The sequence below is a fragment of the Pelodiscus sinensis genome, chromosome 6 (assembly GCF_049634645.1).
Source record: "Pelodiscus sinensis isolate JC-2024 chromosome 6, ASM4963464v1, whole genome shotgun sequence".
Taxonomy (NCBI): domain Eukaryota; kingdom Metazoa; phylum Chordata; order Testudines; family Trionychidae; genus Pelodiscus; species Pelodiscus sinensis.
The window spans coordinates 70752879-70777511 of NC_134716.1; the positions used below are offsets into that span (position 1 = coordinate 70752879).

At 40.0% G+C, this 24633-nt stretch overlaps 1 protein-coding gene and 1 long non-coding RNA gene across 3 annotated transcripts in view; one reads left to right on the top strand and one right to left on the bottom strand.

Annotated features, from left to right (window-relative positions):
• PCSK1 (proprotein convertase subtilisin/kexin type 1) overlaps positions 1 to 9507 on the top strand; it is a 63104-nt gene extending 53597 nt beyond the window's left edge. For both annotated transcript variants that reach the window (XM_075932104.1, XM_075932103.1), the window contains exons 11-14: positions 967 to 1124; positions 3197 to 3330; positions 5124 to 5285; positions 6417 to 9507. In XM_075932104.1, coding sequence (XP_075788219.1) covers positions 967 to 1124; positions 3197 to 3330; positions 5124 to 5285; positions 6417 to 6782 — 820 coding nt within the window. In that variant the 3' untranslated portion in view covers positions 6783 to 9507. The remainder of the gene's footprint in view (positions 1 to 966; positions 1125 to 3196; positions 3331 to 5123; positions 5286 to 6416) is intronic.
• The window catches only part of LOC106731680 (uncharacterized), a 66555-nt gene that overhangs the window by 20533 nt on the left and 21389 nt on the right, over positions 1 to 24633 (bottom strand). The gene's annotated exons all lie outside the window — the stretch shown is intronic.

The window sequence follows — 24633 nt, forward strand, 5'->3', positions numbered from 1 at the left end:
TAAAGAACTTTAGACCCTCTTCCTCCACCCTCTCCCCGACTTGTTAATGTATGACTCTGCTGTCTGGAATAAAGATAATTATAACAGATCTATAAATGATATCATCTAAGTTTACCAAGTACAAATATATTACAGATATGTAGCATTTCACTTCTTGGTAACCTGTTTATTTATATTATTTTTACTATAGCCTTTTTTAACTGTCACATTCCCTGCTCTCTCCCCCCTCCCTCTCCCCCCCCCCCCCCCCCCCCGGGTCTGGTCTGTTTTTCTTCATGTTTTGAATTTAATACAGAACTGACGTCTATGAAACTTATTAGCTAGGTATCATCACTGAAATCCTTTTGTGTTACATTACAAAAACAAAGCTCGCTAGCTCCTGCATTTTTAATGTATTGTGTTGGGATTCAAGCACCAGATTCTCATTAAAGTTAATGAGAACTGAACAGAAAAAGCCATGCACAATGCTTTGAAAATGTCGGGAAGGAATAAGCTCTGTTCTAGGAAGTGGAATTTACCACAAATGATTCAGAGGGCTACAGCCGCTGCAGCTTTTTCCAGCCATTTTAGTTATACAGTAATATTCTGGCTGGTGATTTTACTGAGGCAAACACATACATCTGATACACTAATGCTGTTGTATGAAGAGACTCTCTTTTAGGAGTCTTTTGGAGTGCAGTGTAGGCATTAAGTCTTGAAATAACATTGATCATTAAGCTTTCTTGCTTCCATAGTGTGTGGAAGAAATCAGGCATAGTCAGTTTAAATATTTTAGCTGATTTCTGTATTTCCTGTGCAGTAAACTCCCAGGGATTTTACTGGCAATTTTGGATGAGCAAGGAGTGCAGAACTGTCCTTATATCTTCCCAGACTGTTCATTCAAGTAACAGGTGTAAAATGCATCCATGTACTGGACTTTGTGTAATAACCTAGTAAGTAACCAAGAAATCTCTGTAACTTTGCTAGATTATTAAGAGCAAATGGAGAAGTAACCATTGAAATTCCAACAAAAGCGTGTGAAGGTCAAGAGAATTCTGTTACATCTCTGGAGCATGTGCAGTTTGAAGCAACAATTGAATATTCCCGCAGAGGTGATCTTCATGTCACTCTCACTTCCCCATCAGGTATAAGAGGCAAACAAACGTGATCAAAAAAGTGATTAGTTTCTGCTGTTGCAGTGTAAGAATCTAAGAATCACTTTAGCTCCCTACTGTAGAAATGGCTGAATTACATTCTAGGAAAAATAATTACTTCCAAAAAAGTACATGCTTGATGTAGTGCTCAGTGATCTCTCAGTACTTCAGGACCTTGCAAAAACTTTATTCTATGTCCAGTTCTAACTGACTGTGCACAACAGCAGAGCTTAAGAACCCCCTTCCCAGACTTTCTGACTGGGAAACTCAGGCCTTAAAAGCCCAGATCCTCAATGCCACTCCTGGAGGAATCATATGCAGAAGGCAGGGATTTGGCTGCCTATGTGCCACTATCTATTTCCATGTCTTTTAAGGTATTATTGAAAACAAAAACTTCAAAATGGTGAGTGAAAATTATACTGAAAGTAGGGTTGCCACTTATCCAAGTTTTCCAATGATTATCTCTTTTGTGAAGTAACTCTCCTGAGAAGCTCTCCACTTTTTCCAGCTCAGACTCACTCCAGATGTTTCATTTTTTTTGTACCTCAGAGGTGGCAAACCTCAATGAAAATCCTACTGTGGAGTTGGAAACAGTGACTGAGGCATCATTTTCTGATATCCCATATTCCAGAGACAAGACTTCTGGATGTAATGCCCCACATGCTTAAGGGGGTGGAAAAACTACCCTCTGCACATCAAGCTACACCAGTCTAACCCCTGGTAAAGATTCAGCAAGGTTGATGAAAGAGTGCTTCTGTTCTACCTAGCTACCACTGATCAGGGAACCAGTGTTCCTACAACAGTGGGAAAACCCTTTCCATCACTGTAGGCTGTGCCTGCACTATGGGTTATGCCACTGCCAGCATAGTTATAGCACCTCAGCTGTGCCACCGACATTCATGTACTGTAGACTTGGCCTGAGTACGAGACTGTTCTACACTTAAAATTTAGAAGCTTCAGGAGGTAGCCGTGTTAGTCTGTACAGGATAAACTTAAAAAACAACCAGTAGTCTGGTAGCACTTTATAGACTAACAGAACATGTAGATGGTATCATGAGCTTTTGTGGGCACAACCCACTTAAAAGTTAGGTTGACATAGATACAGTGCTCAGAAGTGTAGAAAAATTCATATCCCCAAGACATATAGCTGTGCCAGCCTTACTTCTGGGCAACAGAATTCTTCTGTCAAGCTAGCTACCACAGTATTTGGATTAACAACCCTTCTATCATTGTATGAGGTGCCTACACTTCAGCACTACAGGAGCATGGATGTAATACCACACCAGTGCTGCTCAAGTGCCTATAGTGTAGGCATTACTTAAGATGCACCCCACACTCATTGAAAACACAGTGATAATTTAATAGGGTTGCCAATTTTAGTTGGATGTATTCCTAGAGAGTTAATCACATGACATAATCTTTAATTAAAGATTAATCTTTAATACCAGGAAACTGCATGCCAGTCTTGGAGGGCCGGCAACCCTAGTGATAAATTTTGTTCTTGTTTACACCCATGCAAACATTGTGAGCAGAATTTGACCCGCAGAAGTTAAAATGCTGAAAGCTTTCCCCAGATCTGTTTTTTTTTTTAATTTTACTCAACAGCATCAAACTCTTCCTTTGTGGATGTATCTCACTGTCTAGTAGGGTGTGAGAGCCTTGCTGATGTGATTTTGATATTCCATGACAACTCCTGGATTAACTGCAAACCTTCTGCAGCAAAGCCTGCTTTGAAAATGATTTAATAGCTAATTCCAGAAGCAACATGGTCCCACCCTGTAATCAAACCAAAAGCAAATATAAAATAACACCTGCTCCAGGTGATAGTTTGATAGTATGAAAGATAAAGAGAGCCTTGTATCAACAGGCCAATGATCTATTCAGTCTTGAAGAAAGCCCAGGTATTGTCTAGTAAAGTGGGCAGTTCTTGATGATAGGCAAAAATCTCTAAAAGGTGATGAATGGAGGGTAGATACAAGGGGAAGATTTATGGAAGTTGTAGTTCAACTATGTCCATGGATGCTCACTAACTCCATGAATGTTTGTTTGTTGCACTTAAAAAGGTACCAACACTGTCTTACTGGCTGAAAGAGAGAGAGATAAGTCTCCCAATGGCTTTAAAAACTGGGACTTCATGTCTGTCCATACATGGGGAGAAAATCCAAAAGGCACTTGGACTTTGAGAATTACTGATGTGGTAAGTACATATATGTGTGCTAATTAGCCAGGTACATGAGTAGAACACATAGACCAGAGATCACTAACATTATCCAGTAAGGAGACCAGCTGAAGTTTGTTTACTGAGAAACTAACAAAATAGTTTATTTAAAAACACAAACCAAACATGCACTTGGATAAAAGTGGAAAGGGGCATGCTAATGAGAGAAACTTAAGATATAGGCACATTCATTTGTCTATTATGTAAGTGTAAAAGCAGGGTAACTTCATAGAGGTGCAACTGTCAGCAGAATTTAGCTTTTAATATATTTATTACAATGTACATATTTACATGGATGAAGAATAACCATTTAATTCCGTCTTTATGCTATTTTGGAGTGGAATTTGTAATGAATTACTTGCAAATTTGGGGAAGTAAAGCACAAGGAAAGGTCTAGTCTCTTCTTGGTATAATTTTCATTGACTTAAAAGCTTGAGAATGTATTAATTCCTGGTCACCTCAGAGAGTAATTCTTATGTATATCTTCCCCTATATTCTCTCTCAAAGTAATGAATGACCCACAAGGATTATAGCCAAGAAATCTGGAGATATATAATACATGTTTACTAAACCTTATGAGAATATGGATTAAAGCAGTGAGAGGTCTGTGGAGAAAGCCGCTTCTTACATGACTGAGATATCATTCTCTTTAATTGGAGGATCAGCATATAGAGAAGTAGATGGTGCAATGTGGAATGAGAGGAGTTTGCAAACAGCAGGGTAATCCAAAGCACATAGCAAGTGGAGAAGGCAATAACAATAATATTCTTCATGCTACCTGCAGGACTTCTGGCTTGTCAGATAATCCTGTTATTAGAGGTGCCTTAATAATTATCTCATTGTAACAAGGCATAACATTTCTTGCAATGTATATAAGAAGAGTATTTTGTTTTTAATTAAATGGATAGTCATGTTCCATTTTCAAATACAAGATCCCCAAACAATCTCACAAACCCAGCCTCCCACTTCCTGAAAAACAATGCACCTTTTCTTCAGCTTCTGTCACCCGGGCCTTTTTTTTATTCCAGAAACAGTTTCTCATAATACTGACTCCTACCGTAGCTACTCCGTGAGAGCCTCATTTAGATTTACTGCTAATTTTAAAGTGTTAGTTGCCTTTAAATCTCAAGGCCAGTAATAGTGGCTTTTCTTAGACTAGGTGGATTGTCAGCAGCTGCCTTAGTTCAGGCAGACAGTTGAGCAAGAATTCCAAAGATGATGTTGTTTAAAACATGTTTCAGAAAACACACTTGCCTTTTCCCTTATCAGATTTTAAAATCACTCTTATTATACAGTGATGTTCCCAAAATCTAGTGTGCACAGTAGTGAGCAGTGTTTCAAGGGTACTATTATATGTTGTTAAAAATCTGTTGCTAACAGGGCAGAAATCTCTGTGCAGTGTCTCAGAGAGCAAATTCTGACAATATGAAATATCTGGTTTAGTAATTTTTGACATTGTGCTGTATTGCCACTTGTAATGACCACACTTATTAATGAGCTAGTGAAAATTATTTAAAACATATGTATTTTCAACACATTTGGCGTAGCTTAGAATCACTAGACTAATTTTCACTTACTGCTATGTATCATATATTATATTATCATACCAGAAATATCTTTCTGTGCTTGCAATTCAGCATCTAAATTTACATTTTAAAAGTATTCTAAACCATTCCTGTGACTCTTGTTTTTGTTGACTGGAACTATCCTCTTTCTTTGTCTCTCTTGTCCCCTGACTCTACACTAATACAATATTCATGCTTGCTCTTTAGTCTAGGAGAATGCAGAATGAAGGGAGAATTGTGAACTGGAAATTGATTTTGCATGGCACATCTACCCAACCTGAACACATGAAGCAGCCACGTGTATACACATCCTACAATGCTGTGCAAAACGACAGAAGAGGAGTAGAGAAGATGGCAGACTTTGTAGAGGTATCAGTCACTTTGTCGTGTTACTAATGACATATGAGGCACAAATGATCAGTTTATCAGTTCTAAAAATGAACTATCCACTCAGTCTGTACAGAAGCTGAATAGGGTGGGGGGAATCTCTCCAACAATCAAGCTGAGCGTTAGGATCTTGTCGCTTACAGTGATTAAAATGGAAATAGCATCTGGCCCCAAAAGAGCATGCCAGCTCTGGTGCCTGCTGTGAGTTTTGGCATGAAGCATCCCACAAATGGTTCTATGTTGATTTAGGGACCTTCTTGTGATCTTAAATGTTGTTCTGATAACTAGTGTTGTTGTCTCCAGTTCCTTTTTATCCTCTTCCTTTGCTTGGAGGTGAACTGCTAATGATTTATGAAAAATATAAATGTTTCAAGCCTCTGACTGGCTGTCAGTGCCAGATTCGAATGATTGTAATACTTCACACTTTTACAGTACCACTTATCTGAAAGTCTTCAGAGCACTGTATAGGCATCAACTATACAGTCTCACACCACTCTTAGTAGGTAGATTGGCCTATCCATAGGATATATAGATATCAATCACAAGTGGCAATGTACATACCAACAGTGCACAATAGCGTATAATTTGAAAAGAAGTAAAACTTTATTCAACCAACACTGCAGGGGGAAGTTGGTGGGCAGAATGTCTCTGAACCTCATTTTTGTCTCTCATCTGAAACAGCACCTCCAGCAAAACTTTATTGGCTATTTTGGGGTATTAGTTTATTCCTGCTTGAAAGGGGAAAATGCCAACTATTGAGTCACCACTTCATGCACTGCCTCCTTAGAGGTTCTTTTTCCAAGTTTGTACCTAATCCAATTGTGCTTACGTTTAAAAATCTGCAGGTATTACTATAAAATGTAGGATGGTAGGTAGGTACATAGAATACATAAACAGCTAGTAGAATCCAAATTTAAACTTTTATGATCTTTTAGTTATTTGATATATTAAATATTTTGCACAAGAGATTTGCAATCCTTTTCCTGGTTTCAGTGGTTCCTAAATGATCAAAGCAGCATTTATTCATATGCACAAATCCCTGTTCATAACAAGACCTACTTCAGATGTCAGCAAAATGCTTACTAATACTTTTGGGCCTGTTCTGTATTTTAGGATCATACCACACAAGAGAACCTGAGTGAAAAAGCCAAAGTCCCAGAAGATAGCAGCAGCAGCAGCACTGATAAAATGGGAAACAAAATCCCATCAGAGGCAATGCTTCGTCTGTTGCAAAGTGCTTTTAGAGGACACATGACCCAGGATCGAGTACCAAAGAAGACTCCCAATGAAAAGATAAATATTCCATACGAACATTTCTATCAAGCCCTTGAAAAATTAAACAAACCCTCCCAGTTAAAAGACTCTGAGGACAATCTGTATAGTGACTACGTTGACCTTTTTTACAATGCCAAACCATACAAACATAGAGATGATAGACTGCTGCAAGCCTTGGTTGATATTCTGAATGAAGACAACTAAATGTAGAGTATGGCACTGAGTTGGAAATATTCATGCTCCCCATCCCCACTTGCCCTTTTCTAAAGTATATTCTACACTTTACTCATGTGATTACTACTTTGATTGCTTCGTACTTAATCAGGATGTCCAAGTAGGGTGAGAAAAAGATAGGAAGTGTAATTTGTTAGTGGTGAGGCACTAAGCTGAAGGGTATCAGTGATTGCTCTATTCAAAGCATGTCTTCATTATCACCAAAAGAGGCAATTTCTGACATGAAATTCAACTATGTTCCTCTGAAAACACTAAAACTCCACTTCAAACGCTTTTTCCTTTCCCTGTTGTTTCCCACTTATCAGGCAGCTCCTGTAGCACTGGCAGTTCTGTTCAAATCCACTGCCTGCTAAAGGAGTAAAAGAGGAAGGAATAGGTAAGGGCGGGGGAGGATGAAAATAAAATGTGAGTAAGAGGAGGCAGCAGTCAAATACAAGGAAGAGGAAAGTGAAAGGTCAGAAGTCAGAAAAGAGAGAAGGGAGAGAAGTATGGAGAGAACTCCCTCAGAATGGTAGCAGCAACTCTTGTCAAGTAAAGTGCTGATTCATTTGTGGAGAGTGGCTAAGTGGAAGGACGCAGATCACCTTATCCTATGGTAGGAAGACAATATCTGGAACAAAATGGCTGAGTGATAGTGGATGTCAGAGTAGGAATATTACCTTTATTTTAATTGAAATCAAGACTGGATACGGGGTGCTGGAACAAGGAGTGGTGGGGCTGTGGCAGCACCCCTTGGCTTGAAGTGGTTTCCATAATATACAGGATTTAAAATTCTGTTCAATGATTTTCAGCACTCCCTGTATAAAAATTGTTCCAGCACCACTGGATGGGTGTACTTCTTGTTGCTCTCAGAGTCCAAAAAATAGCACACAGCCAAATATCCAGTTACAAATTTGATGGAACCCCGGACAGGGGAATACAAAGACTCTAAGTGAAATGGAAAATGCAATGTTTCTCTACCATGCCAAAGATATTTGGATATTAACTAGATGTTACATCTCTCTATCTTTCTATTTATGTTTTCCAAATAGATTTGAGAAATACTTGTCACTCTTCAGTATCCCCATTTCTTAAGTGATGCTGGTACCTCTCAAACTAAGAGCTTAATGTTTTGTTAATATTTCATCAGATTGAACACAGGCTTTCAAAGCTGTTGTGAAATACTATTGTTTAAAACAAAACCTGGTTACTTTCAGAATAGCTACTGTTAAATTAATCAGTAAAAAGTAGCATGACTTCTTTTATAGCAACTTTGAAATTCTCTGATTTCTCATTCATTGCCATAGTAGCATACACTTTTAGAGCCTAATTCTGCATGAAGCCAGCTTTACACTGATGTAATTCAATTGATGTAAGGAATTTCTCCTGATTTACACCAGCATGAGTGAGAGGAGAATCATATTATACCTACTTCTCCAGGTGGTGACTTCCTGTTTGATCTGTTCTTTGTTTCTGAGCCTCCTCTTATCTCTGTGCTAATTTGCAACATTTTCTTTAGCATGGGAAGTGGTAAAAATGTTGAAATGGTCCAAACCAAAAAGCATTCTCATGATGATCCTTCATTGTACTAGCATTTAGAGAGACAGGCTGTCACAGATGAGATGACTGATCTTGATTAATTTGAGAAGCAGGCCTAGGTGGGGGAAATGCAGGGTAATTTCCAGTCATATTTTAATTTTTGGAACTGGAAGCTACCTTGTAAAGAATACAACATTGCTAGGATGTGTATCAAACTGCATGAATAATTGATTGTCTGGTTCACTGGCAATTCCAAATTTTTTTTCTCCTATTTGGCCCCAAAAATAATTTCTCATTTAATCAAAAACAGAAAAAACTGTTTGGGTCAAACATTTTGTTTGACTCCACAGGAAATGCTTGAAATTGAAACAAATATATATTTTAAAAAACAACAAAAGCAAATGAACTTTCAAGTAAAAAGGCACATGAAATCGAAAATCAAAACGTTTCACTTTCAATGTTTTCTTTGGACTTTTTTTATTTAGAGTTTTTTTTTATATGAACTATTAAGATAAAATCAAATCTGCTAAATATTTTTGGTGTCACCAAATCAGCATTTTTTGCCAGACACAATTTCAAGGCAAAATTTCACCTAGCTCTTGTGTCAGTCAAGTACTATTAGTGTGTCAAGATTCTTAGAGGCTGCTTTCTGCAATGAACAGCAGTAACAGCTAGTCCTTGTTACAGGTGAAAATGATTACTGCACACCTTTGATTGCAGCAACCACAACAATGGCAAGTCCATTAATGCAGTGCTCATGTTAACTATGTGAAATATATATGACCCTTCATTTGCTTTAAGATCAGTCATCATGCTTTAGCCAAAGTTTAATCAGAGAGCAGCTTTAAAATTAACCTGCTGAAAATCTCTCTAGAATCTTTCCAACCCAGAGTATATTGCACAGACGTAAATTATTTTTATTGTTATTCTTGGTGCCTGTGTGGGTTTTGTGAAAATGTAAAAGGGAAAAAAGAGAAATGTTTTCTCTCAGAATTTTAAATTATATTTTCTTTACAGCTATTTATAATATATCAAAGGTTTTATCAGACAGAATTTTAAAAGGCATAATAAAATATATTAAAGCACCAGATTTTTCTTGAAACTGAGACAATTTCATCCAATAAAGTATTTTTAAAAGGCATATTCCAACTACAGCTGCAACATGTATGTGATGTAATGTTAAAATTACATTTGTCTAATAATAGCATAATACAGTATGTTAGCAGAGCCCAGAGTGTGTGGTCTTAACATTTTTAAAGAAAACAAGACAGAGACAAGTTATAGATTCATTTAGCTGGGAAATAATGAAATTTAATTAGATTTACAAAGGATGAGTGGCCCCATCTCAGAGAGGGATGGTGGGAGAAAGAATATAAATATATATTTTGTTGTATGCAGAGAATTTACAAAGGATTCTTCTGGCAATGCCGAAGATGATTTTGTGGGAATCTTTCATCATTCACGTCAACAGATGTTTTGCCATTGACTGCAGTGACAAGAAGATCAGTCCATGTGGAGCTGAAATATTAAAACATTCTGTTTGCCTGCATCACTAACAGAAGCACATGTCTTGCATGTACCAACTCACTCATCAAGTCACATGCATATAGATCTTAATTTTTTCACTGCCTTGCTTTAGAACAGCAACATTTAACATCTGTTTTGCAAAGATGGTAAATTACAGCCAAAGATGCAAGGCAGTAGACCATCAGGTCCTTTTACAGTCTAACAGTAAATTGTCTGTGTAGAATTTTCTTTGAAGAGGGGAACTCCTGGCTGATAGAAGCATAGAGTCATGGCAAAGAAGGGCAAGGCGAGCTTTAAGGTAGTCAGGCTGGACAGGGTCAGGGTGGAAGGCAATTTCACTATATTCTCTGATGACATATGGCTCATTAGGGACCATATAGAGCAGACTCTAGGCTGTTCTGATGTTAACACCAAACCAGCTCAGTCAGGAAGATGTAACTGACTCCATAATGTTCCCCTCACCCAGTCACTACTGTAACAGTAGTTCTTATGCATAGGGGGGAAAACTGACTTTAAATCTTAGCTTTCTAGATTTAAGCTAGGTGGAAGATTTAAACACCTACTATCTGACACCTTATATGCCGATATATGACCTTACAGAAGTGACAATTGAGTGTTCATTTCTGTGTAACTAGGAATAGGAGGAGGCAGCAGGTGAACCATTACAACTCACAGATTTCTGTTGAAACAGCAAATTAAATTCTCCCAGTACCATTTTGCAAATATTACAGGTTTGGGGAGGCAATAGCCTCCTAATGTTTGCAGTATTCTGTTTTGAAAATAAATGAAAAAATTCTAGGGAAAGCTTTTCCAATAATTTCAGAAGTGTTATTGTGATTAGGGGAGTCTAAATCAACTAAGTCATTACCTACAGCAAAAAACATTGCTAGACAATCAGATGTGTCCTTTTATAATGCCCTTTTTTTCCTGAGAGCTGTGGATACACCCAGCCCCAGGAAATGAGAACTCAACAACTACTCATTCAAATAAATGGCATTCTAGAGAGCTCCTACAGTGGGAAATGTATATTTTCCCTTCAATCAGTCCCTTAAACATTGACAGGTAAGTCACAGATTGAAAAGACTCATGCTTCCATCCCATTAGGCATAAATATAAATAATTTAAGCGAACGCTTTGCACGCTAATGACAGACTCTTATTAAAAATATCATTTTGTTCTATTGTCACAATTTATGGGAAAATGGAAGTGTTGTTTCAAACTCAACAAATACCTAATGTAAAAAATGTAAACCAAGTACTGTCAAGTTACATTAATATACTGGAGAAAATAGAAAGATGGGGTATAAAGAAATAGATAGTTATCAGGAAAATAGCTCTTAATGGTTATATTATTTCAGCTATTTAGATCTATATGACCACATGTAGCTGAGAGTAAATCTCTTTTTCCTGTTGTGACATTCTTCACCAAGAATAAATGGATTTGCTGTTATTTTATGTTGTAACATTTTGTTTAACTATGCATGTATGTTATCAGTCAGTGCTCCAAATCATTATTATGCAATATAACACCATGCCTCATGTTCTGATAAGGAGATGCATTTAGAACTAAAGGCCTGCAATTTTACTTACCATGATTTGCAAAGCGCCTCTGTGAAATAAAACAATAAAGGTTAGACTAAAAATCAAACCATATGTCAGCTCCATTAAATGTGGTGAATTAGTGCAGTTGTCTTACATTTTAAGAACAAGAAGGCTATAGTGCATGACACTGCAAACATCCAAGAAGAAAAAGGCATGGCCAGTCAATAGCTCAGTCAACTACCCTGGGGCTCAGTTATTTAAAAAAAAGATATTTAAAACAATTTTAAAAGCTGTAGCTATTAGTTTATCCTTATTATTCAGTAGTATTTCAATGGTTTGGCTTTTGGACTGATACAGCATGCCTGAAAGATGTTTTTAAAAATACTTAAAGATGTAAAAAGCAGCCTTTCCATGACAAAAAATGTGTTTGTCCTGGGCAGAGTGGGGCCTGACTCCTATTAAGAGAGCCAGTTACCCCATGACAATATTTAACCACCAGCTTCCATCAGTTTCTCTTCACTGTTGGAGAACACTTTAACCTGCTGGGGCACTCATTAATGGATCTCAAAGTCACCATGTTGTTTCAGGCCAATTCCACAAGCCAAACACACAGGGAATAGTTGGAACTTAACTTTATTTACAAGTTTGATTCCTATCAGAGAGGAATGAATAGAGATATAGACTGGCTGGCCCACTACCTTCCACATCCTAATGACTTAGCCAAACAAACAAACAATGAGTACTTAAAGAGGTTCAAATTGTTCTTCTCAGCCTCTTGAACAATCTAATTCACTACTTTTTAAATCTTTTTTCTCCCTCCCCGCCCCCTTCGATTTCTCCCCCTCCTCTGCCTTCCCTTATTTATTCGTGGATCTGGATTTTTACTACTCCATTCAGCTGAAGAAGTGGGTTGTGCCCATGAAAGCTCATGATACCATCTACATGGTTTTTTAGTCTTTAAGGTGCTGCTAGACTATTCATAGTTTAAGTGCTTCCTATAGTGAATTATTATGCACGAGATCCCATTGCTTGTCTATATTATCACTGTATCTGTGAAAACTGATGTCACATGTCATACTGCTTTGAAGAATATCACATTACTACAGCAGTCTTTTTCTTTACTATAATATGCAGGGGAGGGGAAACTCAGGAACCACGTCCACATTATAGCAAACAGCACTTTATGTAGCGCAATAGATTTCTAGCCTTTTTTTAGATTCCAGGCCACACCCTGCTCCTGCTGGCCCAACTAGTGAGTATTGCTCAGTATGATTTCATAATCTGCTCATTAAAGACTTCCCAAAAATGGACATCACACAGCAATAGGCCAGTCTTTAGTACGTGTAAAGTGTGCCAGAAAAAGAATCCTGTCAATACCAGCTAGAATTAGAAACTGACTAATGGACTTTGGAGCTCTGGATACTAATGGTGACTCAATGCTATAAGCTATCCTGAATCCAGGTCAATAATGCTCAGTCAGTTAATGGCCTGATTGTTTGCCTTATTTTTCTTAACAAATCCCATTTCATAATAGTAAAGACATTCTGTCAGAGTATCTGAGGGCAGTTAGTGCACTTCTTAGATGATTAAAGTTACTTGACCATTGGCCTTTATAGTGCCACGCCACCCATAATTACTTAGGCATGAACTATTATATTTTATTGCTGTCCTCCTGTGTCTATCTCCTGTATAAGGCTCGAGATTTATCAAGCCAAACTGATACTTCAATTAGAGTAGTTCAGAGAAAATTATACTGCATTTTCTTAGCTTAGCAGGATAGATTGTGTCTTATGCATTTTGAGCTCCATTATTATCTGTCAGAGATAGTAAAGATCTAGTAGATGATTCAATCTATTTCCTTTCATCTAAGGCAGCACTATACCCAACTGCACATTTTATAGTTTTCTATCCCGTTTAATTTTAAAAGTGCCAAGTAGCTGAGCTTCTAGCACTTCACCTGGAAACCTCATTCCACGAGGAGTAACAGTTAATTCGAACTAAGGGGTTTATCTCAGAATCCCACTTCTCTGCCGCGTGTAGACGCAGGCAGTTACTTCAGGCTAGTCAGTTTCCAAAATGGCGACCGGCCAGGTATATGCTAATCAAACGTGGGATATTTAAATCCTGCACTTCATTAGCAATTTCGGTCGCCCTCATTAGCCTCCCTAGTTCAAAGTAGGGGCTAGTGTAGATGTACCCTTTGGTTGTTGCTTTTCCAAGGCAAGCCCTAATAACTAAGCTGTTAAATGCTTTTAATCTTTTTTCATAGATAAATCTATCCTAACTACTCACAATCACTTTCATTGTTGCTTTCTGAACTTACAATTTGTTTAATATATTTTTGGCAGTGAATGTCCCACAACTGAAGACAATATCCTGGGATGAACTGCATAAAAGTGAGGTAGGAAGAGACTTAACCTCTCTGCCTTATGGTGCAGACCCAAATTGCTTTGAGCTTTGTTGCAACCATTGTATACCTTGCTGTCCATTATCATCTCTCTCTCTCTTTGGGTATGTCTACACAGCAACGTTATTTCAGAATAACTGAAATAACATAGTGTGCATTTACATTACAAGCCTTTATTTTGAAATAATGTCGAGCTGAAGGACTTCTTATTCTGATTCATAGTAACCGAGTAAGGAAAATCGAAGGAAAAGTGGTTCTTCCTTCGATTTCCTGCTGTGTAGACAGTGCCTAAAGCTGAGTTAAGTTGAAATAGCTTAAGCTATGCAATTATTGTAGCTCAAGTTGTGTAGCTTAATTTGACTTTAGCCCTGCTGAATAGATGTACCTGTTCAGTGCTACTGCTTCTGTGTTTCTTTTGCACTGTGTGTATTTGTTTGTTTTTCTAAGGTGAGGCTCTATTTGTTTTCTGCCCATGTTTTTCATCTCTCTATTGTCCATTATATTATTTTTTAGTTCTTAGTGATGTTTGTTACTCTTCCCTACTATCAGGTTTCATTGCCTTGTTTACTTCCTTTGCCAGATAATTAATGAAGATATTGAATAAAATGAGTCCTAACACCTGTCCCTGCACTATTCTATTAGACAAGTCTCCCTAGTCTGGTGTATTGCCATTTCATTTATTTTTGGTGTTTTAGTCAGTTTCTATATGAATATCTTACAGAGGCCAACTTGCATGAACTTATTAGTGATTTAATTAGTGCATCAAATGCTTTCCTATAACTGAAATATATTATACTTGTTCATCTAATGTAATCCCCTACTCTTTCGTTTTTTGTTTGTTTGTTTGTTTAAGAATCAAATTTGTCTGAGATTGGTTGTTTGTTACTCATGGGTCGCTTACCTTTCAGATCTTCAGTCATTTTTCTCTTGATGAATTATTTGGTACTTCCATTTCATTTCTTATTTTTTTCACTGACAAATACAATCTAGTATGCAAGTCACCTGTCTGAAATGGCTATGAGAATAGGTACAAAATGTTCCCAGAAAAAACTAGATGAGTGCAGGATGCTACTCCTTGATCAATTTGTACTTTATTCTTGTGCAGAACACTAAATGTGCCTTATAATCCCAAGTGAGGAGGCAAGACAAACATGAAACAGTTTGGCAAAGAAGAGTATAGAGTGATCACTAATAAGCAGATAAGTGTAGAAGAAGGATTCATGAGAAAATGGGTTTGGAGGAAGCAGTGCTAAATGGGAACCGGAAAAAGATGTCTCAAATCATTCCTACCTTTCAGTAGGGCAAGTGCAGGGTCTGCCTCCACTGATATCAGGTCTCTTCTTTGCTCTGACTCTGGAGTCAGCAAAGGATTTTTTTAAAGAAAAGGATTAATAGAATGGAAGAGTCCCGTGAAAAGAAGGCATGAATGGGGGAAGAAGATGAAGGGAGCAACGGGGCAGTTCTGACAGGCTGGTGAGCTTGTGGTCTCAGGGACATGTTCTGGGAGGTAAAGAGTTCAGTTCTGTATGCACCAGCATCTGTAAGGAGGATGGGAGCAACAGGAGGACAAATGAGTGAACTCAGGCTAAAGAAGAGCCTCACAGCTCTGAAAGGGACATGAAAGAATCTTTAAGGGACAACAACAAAAAATCATTGCTGCCTTAAAACAGAACATGGAAGCCCTTTCAAGAGCAGTCACTACTCAGCTGCCTTTTACTTGAGCGTGGTCCTTTACGAGAAGGGAATGCTGAGAAATGTACTTTCCCAACAGGGACTGATGGCAGGAGTAATCTGGTGAAGCATGTGACTGTCAGGACTAGGTAAACAGTAGAGATGGTGGTGGAGGAATCTCTGGAGCTCTATACAGCTACAAGCAATAGGTGCTGAGAGGGAGTGCTCAAGGAGCAGGAGGTCAGCCTGGGGAAAATAAACATGCAGAGTGTGGAAGGAGATGTATGAAAAGCCCTGCAAGAAGACTGTAGAAGCACTAGAGCTGGGGGTATGATTAAATATAAAATGGCCTGAGGTGGAATTGCACTGGTGGATTGGAGTCCTGGTGTTGGTGCTTCCAGTGAAGAAGGGAAGCTGGTAACTTCACACTCCTTCAAATCTGCATTGTAGGGGTAAGAAACTGTTTCACCGAGTAAGAATAGATGCAGTATAATTGAGTACAAGAGCCTCTTCAGTCTTGTCTTTTGCCAGTCTGCCTTTTGGGAAACTCCAGCCTTGGGAAAATCCTTTAACTGAGGATTTTTAGGGCATATCTACACTAGGAAATTATTTCAAAATAACTTCAAAAAAATAACTTATTTTGAAATAATAACTCCTGAAATCACTATTTAAAAATAGTGTGTCCACACTACAGGGATGTCCCTAAATTAGTCTGAGGCGGGCTCCCTTAATGTGGACTCACTATCTCTACTTAGAGCCCCAGGAAGCACTGGAGAGTAATTATTGAAAATTACTCTAGGGAGTATTTATTTCGAAATAGCAACAGTGGAGCATCCACATTACTACTATTTCAAAAAAACTATTTCAAAATAATAGGCTTGGAATGGTGGATGCTCCACTTTTTATTTCAAAATAGTGTAGACCAGGGCTTAGAGGGGCTGGGTCCAAATCTACATACACTGGAGGAATAGACACGTGAATCTCTTATTCTGCCCAAGGAATATCTACCAGCTTCTACATCATCCTCTTTGAGGGGGGGCTATCTTGCTTTTAAAAATATTCTGCAGCTTCACAAGATTCTGCAGACATCTTGAAGCTGCTGTCTTGCTTTCAGCATCATTAACATTCAACCAGCCAGCAAAACTGCTGATGCATCTCTAGATAAAAAAATAATCCAAGTAGCCCAAGAACTTGTTTTGAAAGGCAAAAACCTGTCCTATTCAAAAAGACTGTAGACCTGTCCAAACTCCTACTGTTCTTTGAGACGCCTAGGATTGGAAACAATTTTTTTAAAATTATTACCTTTTAATAAAAACTAATAATTTTTAATTGATTTCTGTGCTCAGAGGATAAAATATTATCCAATTGATATGCATGATATCACTCTTCCAAAAAGAAACCAGACTGCTAAACATTAAAATACAGTTTGACTTTATTTAGTTACAGTGCTCACATTGGGAGGTCAAAGCAAGAAGATGAAATATTAAACATTTTGCACTTTAGTAAATTAGCTAGAAGAATATTGTATCACCATAGGAAAAATATAACCTTAGTTTCATTTCAGTGTCTGAGCTATAAATAGCTTTTATTATTCAGAATACATGATTTTAATAATAGGCATGATACTACTGAAATCTTAAATACAAATTTCAAGAGAAAATATCAGTGCAAAAACATAATGTAAATCTTTTTGCTAAGAAATGGGAGTATAGTTGTAATGTGGGTTTTGATATGCCATATCTAAAAGGTCTATTGGTTAATCTTATTCTTGGCTTCTTCTATTTACTCCCCTATGTTTGAACCTGGACCTCCATTATACTATCGATAAGCCCAGCTCTACGATACTACATATAAAAGAAGCTGTAGCTAGTAAGATGAAAAGTGCACTTAAGCTCAATGTGTGGCACACCACCTAGTGGGATAATACAGGTGTATGCAAAGCTCACTGTCCTCAATGTTGCTTACTTAAACCTTATGCTGAAACAAGGTGCCAGAGTGAGTACCTCTCAGGTTATTATGCTGTTCTTGAAGAATTAGAGAAAGTAAAAATCCTAGACATTTATTGCAGTGTAAACCTACCCATAAACCTTCGTGGCTGGTCTGTGTCAGCTGAATCAGACTCACAGACTCAAAATATGGGGCTATAAAATTGCCATGCAGAGATCTGGGCTCAGACTGGATCCCACACCCTTCCCATGGGATTCCAGAGCCTAGGCTTCTGCCTGAGCCCAGATGTTTACAAGACAGTTTCATAACCCTGCAGCTCAAGACCCACAAGCTCACGTTAGGTGACACAGGCCAGCCACAGGAGTTCGGTCCCACTTCAAACCTCAGTCTCTCTCCAGATGAGATCTGGCTGCTAATAATAACGTGGAACAGGCCCTGAGGTTAGGATCACTTTGTTAGATGAGGAAGTACTACTTCTGTATTTATTGCTGCTGAAATGGGCTTTCACACAGATCCATATCCAGCTATCTCTAAGGCAACTACCTGAGGTTGTTGAGAGCCCATATTACTATATTGGGATATCAAAAAAAAAAAAAAAAAGAGGAAGAATTGTGCCACTGCAAATTCAAATGATAAATTGATACATCTCCAGAGCTCAGCACTAAAGCATAGCGTATGTGATCAGAAACAGTCAACATGGATTCACCAAGAGCAATTCATGCCTAACCAACCTGATTGCTTCTATGATGAGGTAACTGGCTCTGTGGATGTGGGGAAGGCAGAGGACATGATATACCTTGACATGAGCAAAGCTTTTGATACAGTTTACCACAATATTCTTGTCAGCAAGTTAAAGCAGTATGGATTGGATGAATTAACTATAAGGTGTGGATAGAAAACTGGCTAGATCATAGTGGTCAATGGGTAGCGATCAATGGCTCGATGTCTATTTGGTAGCCAGTATCAAGCAGAGTACTGCAGGGGTCAGTCCTGGGACAGGTTTTGTTCAACATCTTCATTAATGCTCTCAATAGTTTGATTTGTACTCTATAAATTCATGGATGACACTAAACTGGGGTGGGGGTGGGGAGAGAGATAGAAACACTGGAGGATAGGGACAGTGTCCAGAGAGACTTAGACAAGTTGGAGGTTTGAACCAAAAAATCTGCTGAGGTTCACAAAGGACACATACAGAGTCCTGCTGTTAGGAGGGAAAAATCCCAAACACTGTTACAGGCTGGGGACTGACTGTCTAAGTGGCAGTTCTGCAGAAAAGGACCTGGGGATTACACGGGATTAGAAGCTGGATATGTGCATCCTTGTTGCCAAAAAGGCTAACAGCATATTGGGCTGAATTAGTAGGAGCATTTCCAGCAGATCGAGGGAAGTGATTATTCCCCTCTATTCAGCACTGGTAAGGCTGCATCTGGAATATTGCATCCAGTTTTGAGCATCACTACAGAAAGTATGTGAACAAATTGGAGAGAGTCCAGTGGAGGGAAATGAAAATGATTAGGGGGCTGAGGTCCATGATGTATGAGGAGAGGCTGAGGGATCTGGGCTTATTTAATCTACAGAAGAGTGAGGGGAGATTTGATAACAGCCTTTAACTACCTGAAGGGGAAGGAGTCTCCAAAGAGGAATGAATCAAGTTGCTTTCAGTAGTGACAGATGGCAAAACGAGGAGCAATGGTCTCAAGCTGCAGTGGGGGAAGAGGTGTAGGCAGGGCCGACTTATCCATTAGGCACAGTAGGCACAGTGCATAGGGCCCACGATACTTTTAGGAGCCCATGAAAATGTTTTGATTTCTTTTAAGATCAGAAGAAAAAAATGAACTTTTAGGGTTGAAGAAAATGTTTTAATTTTTTTTTCTCACATCAGAAAAAAAATGAAACTTTTAGGGCCCACGAAAATCTATTAAGTTTTGCCTAAAACAGAAAAAAAATAAAATGTTGAAGTATTTAAAGTTATATCAAAAATAATTTTTAATATTTTTTTTTATGGAGGAAGGGGCCCACAAAGGCAAAAGTGCCTCGGGCCCATGAAAGTCATAATGTGGCCATGGGTGTAGGTTTGATTAAGAAAAACCATTTCACTAGCCCTTGGTCTACAGTAGGAGATAAATTCAAATTAAGATATTCAACTTCAGCTATGTTAATGTGTAGCTTAAGTTAAAGTATCTGAACTCAAATTTTGGCACCATCCACACTCCTTACTCCTCATAGAAGCAGGACTACCAGCCTCAATGGGAGTACCCTCTCAGTTCAAATTAGCGTGTCTTCACTAGACCTGCTAATTTGAATCCCGGAAGATGGACTGTGGTTGCTTTGATTTTATCTGTAATGTAAACATGGCCTAGGTGCAAAGTGAAGCACTGGAATGGATAACGTAGATGGGTGGTGGAATCTCCATCCTCAAAGGTTTTAAGCCAAGCTTGACAAAGCTCTAGTTGGGATGATTTAGTTGAGGTTGCTTTGGGCAAGGGGTTGGACCTCCTTGGTCTTTTCCAACCCTAATCTTCTATGATTGTATGTGCTAAACTAAGAAGTTTGAAGAGCCCAAGATAGACCTTTTTCCTTCCTTGAAATATGGGCAGTGAGAAAATAGCTGCAGGGAAGAGTAAATGCTGGCCCATCAGAAAGGCAAACAAACAGATTATAGCTGTCCACACTAGCATTTTTCTTATTCTCCCAATTGCTAAGCTCTACCTGTAAAGGTGGCAATACAAGCATAGTATGTCAGCTGCCTCTGTCTTGGGGTCTGCTAGCTTGGTGTCACTCTGGGTATACTAGCAACCAATTTGCATTAGCAGTGCACCAGTAGACCTGCATTGGTCCTAATGTGATGGGAGGGGCTTCTAAATAAATTACTCATGTTGCTAAGACTTAGAGGCAGGGTGAAAAGAATAAAGAAAGCACTAAGTACAAAAGTAGACTCACATGCCACTGTTATGGTAGCAAGCATGCTAGCAATGGCAAACTGTCAGCCATTGGAGGATTGTATAAAATAAGAGAAATCAGTGTTGCTCTTCCTTCAGCTTGGAAAACTAAGATGTCAATGGCTAGGTTAATGCTGCATACTGTACAAACAGTATAAATAGTAAAAACCCCAGGAAAGTAATGGTAGATCATTCTGACCATAGGCACTGAGAAGCATCCTCATGAGGACATCTTGTGCTAGAAAAGCTGTTACTTGTTCAGCCATACAGCAAATATCTTGAGAATTGATTAGTCATGTTACATCTCGGCTTTTATATGAAGCTCTTAGGGCATAGCTGTACTACAGAATTATTTCAAAATAACTCCCGTTATTTCAAAATAACACAGTTAGCATCCACACAGCAAGTCTGTCATTTTGAAATTAGTTTGAAATAATGGGCTTGTTATTTCGAAATAACCCCTCATTCTATGAGGAATAACACCTATTTTGAAATTGGGTTAGTGTGAATGCTCAGCTGCTGTTATTTTAAAATAACTACATCCTAGAGTCATTCAAAATAATTACTTCCCAGTGCTTCCTGGGGCTGTAAGTCAGATAGCGTGTCCTCATTAAGCGAGCCTGCCTCGGACTAATTTCGAGCCTTCCCTGTAGTGGGGAAGTGCTATTTCGAAAGAGTTATTTTGGGAGTTATTTCGAAATAACTTATTTAGAAATAGACTACATATATACTACCAGGTTAAGACACCAGGCACTATGAATTGTACATAGGATAAAATAGACATTAATCTTATTATTAGAGACCTGGTAGAGACTGAGTGCCTCAGTGTTGGTGAATTCATCTACCTAGGCTAGAAACAGAATTCAGCAAACTGGACGTTCTCTGACAAATAGGTCTTGCTGCCTCCTGTGAAGTCCACATCTCACTTATGGACACACACACATTTGACAGATCCTGACTGTTACTAGCATTGTTTCACAGCTTAAAAAACCTGGACACTCTTACAGGAAAACTTGAAGCAGCTAGAGACATTCCATATGTACTGTCTTCTCCAAATCTTGAACATAGAGTGGTTTGATTTTGTACAAAATGTCACAATCTTACAAAAATAAGCCCACCCTCCAATCATTCCCTATATTCAAAAGAGGTGTTGTGTGCTCTTCCAGCATGTCTCCAAATGGAGAAAAACATCCCAGCACACAGTGCTCTCAAAACTCTTCATTGACTCACATCCTAACCCTACCTAGTCCTGCTCACAGGGCTGCCCCAGATATTAACAGATTTAAAGAATTGGGCCAGATTGCTTCACTTTATTACATGATGCCTGCTGTGACACCATCAACTGTGGTCATTCTTGCTAGCAGAATAGGCCTCCACTGACTACACATGTTTGATCTATAGTAAAAATGATGCAGAAGCCCCAAATTGTGCATGAGAAAATGAGTGTCATAACAAATGTAGAAGAAACACTTTATAGTGACATGGGTGGAAAGGTGTCTGATCTGATAAGGGGTGAGGGGGGCTCACTGATTGGACTTGAGTCTCTGCTAGGTGAGTAGCATTAGAAGTTGGGTACTCAAGTTACTACATAATAACACATGTAAAGTACCAACACTACTAAAATAAAGCTCAGGACAGCTATATGCAACCTCTGGGAATAAAGTGTTCAAAAAACATCTGAGCCAACTGTCTCGGATATGCAGGGCCAGATTAAGAGGGGGGCTAGCCGGGCAGCTGCCTGGGGTGCCAACCTATGGGGGGCACCTGATAGCAGCTGTAAGGGGTGCTGTGTGCCCGGCCACATAGCGCCCCTTAGAGCTGCCATCAGGCACCGCGTGCTGCGGCGCACATGTGCCATGCACTCAGGAGCCGAGCCGCACATGCATCGCATGCCCACTGCCTGTGGCGCCGGAATGGCTCGAGCCGGCCCTGGGGATATGTATGGCGATAGAAATTCAGTTCCTTTCCAACTAAGTATTCATTCAGTGGTTCAGACCTCAGCTGAGCACTAAACAGCTCACATTCCTTGAAAACTATTTTGGGTGGAGGTAGGAGGGAAGATATTGCTTTCATGCAAGTCTCTTCCATCCCACATACAGAAGATCCTTAAAAAAAAAAAAAAAACAACCACACGTAACACTGGCTTGGAATACCATTCTCTTGAACTTGCTGTAATTATGTTTAGCAGAAGTGACTTCATGAAGCTGTGGGTGGACTGTGACTTGGAGTTTACTATAGATGACACTGGTGACAGGCTGTAAAGATACACTGAAAAAACTACAGATGACCAAGACTGCAGGCAGCTAGCAAGAACACCACAAAAACAGCTTCAACCTGAACAAAAGCTAGATTGACTGGCCCAGAAGTCGGCAACCTTTCAGAAATGGTGTGCCGAGATTTAACTCTCCCCATCTCCCTCAGTGCAAGCTCTGCCCCCTCCCATCCTGCCCCCGCATCCTCCTTCACTCCCTTCCTGCCCCACATTCCTGTGCCCCCAGCGCACAGGCCAGCAGGGCAGCAGTGCTGGGACTCGCAGCCCCCTGGAAGCATTGCTGGGGTGAGGACGGGTCAGAGGGGCGGGCAGAGTTACTTCCCTGCCTGGCCAAGCCCTTTGCCCAGGGCTCGCTCCTCACCTGCAGTGTGCAGCTCCAGGGCTAGAGCAGGCAGACCCTGTGGCTGCCCGGGGCTGTCTCCATCCCTCAGCTAGGTGCAGCGAGACAATGGGAATGGTCTCCCCACCTGGGGGGAGCACCCATTGATTAGCCCAGACTCCAGCACCCCATGGAGATGGCAGCAGCATGTGACTGGCTGCGCCACCCCTATTGCAACCTCAGCCCCACCCCTTCCCAGAGCAGGAGGCAGAGCTCTGGAAGGAGGGGAGTGTTAACTCCTTAGCTCCTAGGAGCTGCACGCTCAAAATAACTATTTCAAAATAGCATGTCCACACTACAGGGAAGCCTCGAAATTATTCCGAGGTAGCCTCCCTGAATGTGGACGTGCTACCTCGACTTTGAGCCCCAGGAAGCACTGGGGAGTAGTCTGGGGAGTAGTTTTTTCAAAATAACAGCAGTGGAGCATCCACACCACCACTACTTCAAAATAACTGTTTTGAAAATAAACATTATTCCTCATGGAAAGCAGGAATTATTATTTCAAAATAACAAGCCCATTATTTCAAAATATCAGGCGTGGTAGTGTGATTGTTTTGCTTGTTATTTAAAATCAGGGGAGTTATTTCAAAATATCTCCTTAGTATAGAAGTAACATGCATGCACTGAAAAGGATTTACTCAGTCTGCACCCCAGGAATAATCTATATTGATTCAGGAATAAGCATCAAGAGAACTTATATGCATGAAATCCTTGGTCTACCCCCTAAACATTTCAATATATGCTGCTGCAGTTATAGAAAAAATATGAATGTACAGTAAAACTCCAATTGTCCGGCATCCAGTGGTCCAACACTCCTGATAGTCCGGCACGAACTGGAACCCGGAAGTGCTCTGGCCAGCCAGACAATTGGAGCTGCTCTGCGCCGTTTCCCCAAGTCCGCTGCTGCCGCTACTGAAACTGACCAGCGGCAGACTTGGGGAAGCTGTGGGGCAGAGCAGCTGGGGCACTGCCTGGTTGGTCCCGCAGCGCTGCCCCTCATCCCCCTGCTTGGCGCCCAGCAGTACCCCAACTGCTCTGCTCTGCAGCTTCCCCAAGTCCGCCGCTGCTGAAACTGATGAGCGGCGGACTTGGGGAAGCGTCGGGCAGAGCAGCTGGGGTGCTGCTGGGTTAGTCCCGCAGTGCTGCTCAGGTGAGGGGCGGCTCTGTGGGACCAACCCAGCAGCACCCCAGCTGCTCTGTCCTGCCACTTCCCCAAATCACCGCTGCCGCTTGCAGCCCCAGCTGGCCTGTCGCCGGTGGCTGCACAGGGTTTTCCCCACTTCCTTGCAAAATGGCAGGTTTGCCCCACTCCGCACTGTTCCCCACCGACCCCCCCCCCCCAGACCCGTCACAGCCCCTCTGCCGGAGTACCTCCTGATACTCCGGCATATCCGATAATCCGGCACCCCCTGGGTCCTAAAGGTGCCAGATTATCGGAAGTCTACTGTACCTGACTAAAAGGTATTAAACATATATCGGTGCAATTCTAGACAGGAAGTCTCTCTCAAAGGTCAAATGTGAAGCACCCGAGACTTTCAATACAGAGACAGCCAAAGGTCAAGACTACTAAATTTAGCCTCCCATAAACCCATAGTGCTATTTGTGGAGTGACACAAGAGA